This window comes from Argiope bruennichi, chromosome 3 (assembly GCF_947563725.1).
Source record: "Argiope bruennichi chromosome 3, qqArgBrue1.1, whole genome shotgun sequence".
In the NCBI taxonomy this organism is placed as follows: Eukaryota; Metazoa; Arthropoda; class Arachnida; order Araneae; family Araneidae; genus Argiope; species Argiope bruennichi.
Window position 1 is genome coordinate 33,001,865 of NC_079153.1, and position 6,165 is coordinate 33,008,029.

A 6,165-nucleotide genomic window follows, 5' to 3' on the forward strand; every position below is an offset into this window, starting at 1 on the left:
TGTTGCTCAGAGTGTTTGCGCAAACGGCTTTCTTAAAAAATCATCCCTCGAAAAGGGAAGCCAATATTTTAGATCTGTATGATAATGATAATAGAAAAAAAATTATAGTTGTGCAACGTAAATTACAAGGATGTGAAAATAATTCAGGGTACATTGAGATATGTCAAATTCAGTAGATAATCAGTTTTACTTTAATTAAATTTATATTTTGATGTTTTTAAAAGTTATCTTTTTGATTTCAAGCCGTAGTCTTGACTAATATGCTTACATTAATTCATTTTTATTCTGAGAATTTTGGCACGTTGAGTGTCGTGTCACCCATGTTTGATTCATAATGTCAAATTCAGTAGATAATCAGTTTTACTTTAATTAAATTTATGTTTTGATGTTTTTAAAAGTTATCTTTTTGATTTTAAGCCGTAGTCTTGACTAATATGCTTACATCAATTCATTTTTATTCTGAGAATTTTGGCACGTTGAGTGTCGTGTCACCCATGTTTGATTCATAATAAGTTTTAATTCAATGTAGAATTAGATGCAAGTAGAAATGCCTATGTTTCATATCTTCCTGATTTATCCCACTGTTCTTCATGTGATTCGCCTGTGATTCCTCTCAACTATCTAATTATGTTTTACTGTCTATTTACGCCTACTATCTATCACTGCTATTTTAAATATATGTCTCTTTGTTTTATCCCGCTGTTTACCCTGTGAATCACATGTGATTCACGCTTACTATCTAATTATTCGTTTTTCAGTTCCAGTTAAGAGATAGAAAATAAGTAAGCAATTTATTAGATAGTGGTCCAAATGACAGGTTATCCGAGCATTTTAAAACTTTTAAAAGGACGTAATGGTGCTCTTTTCATTTGATTACTGAATTTCTTATTGCATATACGATTCTGTTCATGGTTCACATGAATTTGTTAAATATATGCCTAAACCAAATTAAAATATATAAGATAAGGTATTATACTTGGATTTTACATTATTGTTCTAAAATATTTGTAATAATTTTTTTTAAATTCCTATTCAGAGGATCATGATATTTTTTCTTCTTTAATTTTGCAATTCGAATTATCAAGCTTCATATTTTTGCTGGGATATGGAATGACTTCTTTTTTTATTTGTTGACTTTTTTATTCCTTTATTTCGTAGGAATGTTCTATTATCATCTACACTGAATTATATTATAAAATCTCTGTTTATCCCCTTTGACTGCCGTATTGGTCAGCGGTGACCGGCAGGCCCATATAAATTACAATGTAAGAAATTCAGTGCGGCAGTCAGTGTGTAAATTGTTAATATTTGGCTTTCATATCGCAACAAAAGAGTTACAACGACAACATGAAAAATCCCTTTTTAACTGCTTGTAAAATCCACCATGAATAAGTTTGAAACAATACAACAATTTAAAAACGTCGTGAATTTATTTGCGATATTTTCTATTAGAATACGAAAATGTCACTACTCTTTATACTTCATTTTGCAGCTGATTTACTAAGGCTAAACAAAGACTATTATTTGAGATATTTAATAATTACTCTCCCCTTTTGCTCTCTTCTAATTTTAGATCTTACTCTACCAATGTTAATGAAGATTATAATTTTTTAAAGTTCAATAATGCATCGCTACATTGAAATCACCTGGTCTCTTCCTTCCAGGCGTTAATTGGCGCCTTAATTGGCGATTTTGTTCCTCAACTAAGAACTTATATACTTTGAATTCGATGTATGTTCCAATAAAAAGTATTTGATTTATGAAATATTTAATTTGGAAACAATTTTAAAAATTTAATTAAAATGAGGAAATTAGTTTAATTTATTAATTTTAAATTCATTGTAACAATATAAAAAAACGCTTAAAGTTTATTTTCTGTGAAATTCTATGCTTTGTCGTTAGCTATAGAATGCAGGAAAATAAAATTTTAATGCTTTAAACAAGAGAACTTGGAAGGGATAGTTAATTTTTTTAAGAACTTATGGAAAAATATTAAATACAAATTAAAACATTAAAAATCTTTTTGAAAATTTTGGATTAAAGAACTGGTTCAAATGAATTATGTTCATTCATAAAGAAATTTTTACATTGTCTAGAACAGTGGTTGGCAAAATCATTAGTCTACTGAGCCAATTATAATTTCAGCGACTGAAATATTTTTTGAAAGCCATATTTTTTTAAAACAAATTATATAGATAAGTATATTACTATTTAGTTAATTTCGATACTCTTATGCTGGCTCTTACTAAGAACGTCCTCAATCTCATCTGTGACTCGCGAGCCTCGATTTGTCGACCACTGGTCTAGAATCGCTAAACAAACTGATAAGCATTCTTTTATAAGTGATAATTTTTTTTCTATTTTCAAATTTAATGTCATCTTAAAAGTACGAACATAGTTTATTTGTTTAATTTTTGCTTACACTTAGAAGAATAATGGATGAATTTGAATAATTTTCATACAATTTATTTATTTATTTGTAATCTTAATTTTATTAACTTGTATAATGTAATTTTTTAATCTTGTTATAAGACAAGGTGAACAAATGAATGATTTTTTTTATTTCATTGACCGATAGAAACGTAAATAACTTAAGGAGAGATAAAGTGCGCTTCATTTAGCTGAAAATATTTGAAATACATAACGCTAAACCTCTGAAAAAAATAGATGGAAAAATAAACACTCCCCAGCAGTTTTTCCTCCATATGCAAAATTTTGTTGAAAAGACAAAACAATTTACGAAAAATATGACCTATAAAAAACACCACATGTGGTGGCGTTGCAGTACTTTTTTTTTGTTCATCCATCAGCAGTATTTATTTTTTGACATTCACCAGTTTTGACGAAGGCTGTGCCTAGAGTGAAGGCGTCTGTGGGAAAAACACCGTCCGATTCATACGAAATCTATCCCTCAAAATAAACCCCAAAAGCTTTAAATTCAAGGAGAGGGTGCTCTTTGCCAAAAGATATTTTTAGACCCTCTTCCATCTGCCAGATGATCACTGCACGCGACCAGGATGCAAGGCGCAAGGCATTGTGGGTGCAAGACGAATACGAAAAAGATCCCTCGTGCTCTTATTTTTTTGAGTGTCTGACACTTCCGCCATTCTAGAAGAAGACTGAGAAATTAAGCGTGGATAATTGCTGCTGGATTGTTGTTTCTTCCACTACTCTTCTATTGGGAGCATTCTTTTGGACATTGGTCTATGCTTATCCCTTTTTGATGTGTGTCAAAAAGTAGACGTGGTGTGATAACTGATATAACCACTAACTCTTTTAGTTTCATTGTACCATGGATACACAGCCAGAAGTGTTGTTGTTTGTGAAAGCTGGAGATGACGGAAAACGCTATGGTGCATGTCCTTTTTGTCAGAGACTTTTCATGATTATGCTGGCCAAAGCACAGCAGCAGCAACTACAGTTCAAAGTAGCCACTGTTAACTTTGCCAAACCACCGGACATATTCCGGAAATTGACCCTCAGACGAGTCCCTGCTCTCGTTCATGGAGAAGCAGCCATGGATAATGTCGATGAAATAATCCAGTATCTGGATGATACTTTTCCATCCCCATCCTTGGATTACGATGACGCAGATGCAGACAAATGCTGCAGAGATGTGTTTCAGAAGTTTTGCTACTACGTCAAAGACGTGTCCAAAGACTCTTCGCAATTGGAAGCTGAACTGGCCAAAATCAATGACGTTTTGGCTTCACGATCGTCGAGTTTCTTGTGCGGTGATCATATGACTCATCTAGACTTCGAACTTCTGCCAAAGCTTCATCAGATTAGGGTTGCGGCAAAAGCTTTGAAAGGATTTGAGATTTCACCCAAGTTAAGGCACCTGTGGGGTTACTTGTCTCGCGCTTACAATGACGATCTGTTTACGCAAGCGTGTCCACCAGATCAGGAGATAATTGTACACTGGGCTGAGAAACCTGAAACGCCGAACTTGTCGATGGAGGAAAAAGCCCGCTTAGCAAGAGAACCACCGAAGTATTCCTTTGATATACCGATAAGCTCTCCGTGATTTCGAACTTATTTCATGTATAGAATTACTACTGTGGAGCAATTTCATAGTCAGATAAAAATATTTGTTCAGAAATGGTGTTTTTCTATGAAAGGTTAGTATGAAAAAAGCATATTTCATGTATGTACTGACATTTGGGGAGGGGGGAAGATACTAAGTTTTATGATATTAAATACACATTACTGTCATATAGATATGAAGTATGTTTTCAGCATATTGATAATTTTAATGTAAAAGAAGTTTCATAATTATGAATCATGAAAAATCTTTCAGTATAATAACACATAAGACAATGGCATTAAACAATTTTTTTAGAAGATAGTTTTTTTGTTGAAAGCGAATTTAGACAATTAAATAAACTGCTTACTTTAAATGTTTTAATAAAATCTTAAAAAGAGTTGAGAGGATTTACTATTTTTTTTGTCAAGAACATTTAAATCTGATTTTTAAATTAAAAAGTGTAACTAAATCTAATAAATAGTAATAAATATCTTATTCAAGTAGAAACTGAGTTTTTGAGTATGGAACACAATGAAATATTTCAAAATGATCATTGTGAAATAAATGAACAAGAGAGAAAAGAGTATATTGATAAAAGTATATCATATTTTAGAAATAAAAACTCTAGTTTTATTAATCATAAAAAAACTGTTTTATATTTTAATAATTGAAAATTTTATTTCACCACAGACTTTTATTATAAATAAAAAGAGACCCCGTCAGATCTTTAAAGGATTGTAATATAGTTTTCATTAAAACTTGCATCACTAAGAATTTACTGTACATGTTTAATTTGATTGTAAGCAATTAGTAGAATGGTAAAGCTCTTGTGATATAATAATTAATTTTGTTATAGAAATTTTTTTTTAAAAAGTATTGACATAACATTTCTCATCACATTTTCATTATTTTGAATTTTGTATGATAAAAACAAGCACATTGATATTTATTTTGTGTATGGATTTCTTTTTTTTTAAGCAAGAATTTATTTTTAATATTATATAAAATGCTTATAAAGGCAAAAACTCTGTTCATTTTTCAGTTCTTATTTTAATTCAAACAATTTTTTTAATCATAAACTTTAAATATCTGCAAAGAGATGCTAAGATCTGGAATGTAGTATAAGTTACATGTATACAAATTACTCAAATAATTATGTGCTATAAATATTTATTTGACATGAGATCTAAAATTTAAGTAAAATTATTTTACTTATTCATTTTGATTTAAATAAAACTTGATATGTATTCAACTTTTTCAAATACATATAATTTTATTGAATTTCTATGGATCTTCTGATAACATTTAATAATTCATTTTTAAAGCAATTGAAATAGACGCTCCATGCCAGATGTAAAGAACCATGGAAATGATCAAAATGAGACTCGTTTCAAACATGAAAATTAACTTTAAAGGAAAATAATAATTATAAAACTTTTTAAACTATTTTTCAAATAGATGAAGGTTAAAAAAACATTTGGTTTTTACAAACATTAAAATAAAAACAACTTATTATACTATATTTGAAATAATCTAAAAATAGTTAATAATTTGTAGATGGTATTCTCACGCCATATAAATAGAAAATTATTTTCTTGTTAAATTCTTCGAATGAGCTAATCATTAATTGAAAGCTCTTATTTAATACCCTATATCTTACTAGTTCAGAAAAGTGATTGGATAGTGGTGTTTTTGTGGGTGGCCTATTGGTTCAAGAGAAAATATTTTTAATCATATGGTGTTAGATTTATAAATTGAGTATTTTTCTAAAATAATGTCAAATCATTAAAAAAAACCATTAGTACTTTAAAATATTCTCATTTCTTTTAAAAATATGATTCAATTTTAAAATTAATATTATGATAAAAGTGTAAATTGAAAAAGTTTAAACATTATTAAAAGCGTAATATTATAATAAAGGTATAAAGGTGTTTTTTAATTAGAGAACAAATTCTCTTGGATCTAAGGAAACGGAAAATTTTGATTATGTAAAGTTTTTTCAACCATTGTGACAACAGAAACTGAAGTTGTTTCAAGTGATTGACAATCACAGAATTGGCACATGGAATTCTACTGTCCCCAAAACAAATGACATTGTTCGAAGTATCTGTATCTGATGTCTACTGTCCTTCAACTTG

The 6,165-nt window shown here is 29.5% G+C and overlaps 1 protein-coding gene across 1 annotated transcript; it reads left to right on the forward strand.

The window, feature by feature from the left end:
* Positions 1 to 3,027: 3,027 nt before the first annotated feature.
* On the forward strand, positions 3,028 to 4,102 carry LOC129963520 (chloride intracellular channel exl-1-like). The gene has a single exon (XM_056077949.1). The coding sequence runs from the start codon at positions 3,293 to 3,295 to the stop codon at positions 4,025 to 4,027; it is 735 nt and encodes a 244-aa protein (XP_055933924.1). The 5' UTR covers positions 3,028 to 3,292; the 3' UTR covers positions 4,028 to 4,102.
* Positions 4,103 to 6,165: the final 2,063 nt, after the last annotated feature.

What these genes read in the sequence shown, in the direction of transcription:
- LOC129963520 (XM_056077949.1), top strand. Translation starts at nt 3,293, where the DNA reads ATGGATACACAGCCAGAAGTGTTGTTGTTTGTGAAAGCTGGAGATGAC.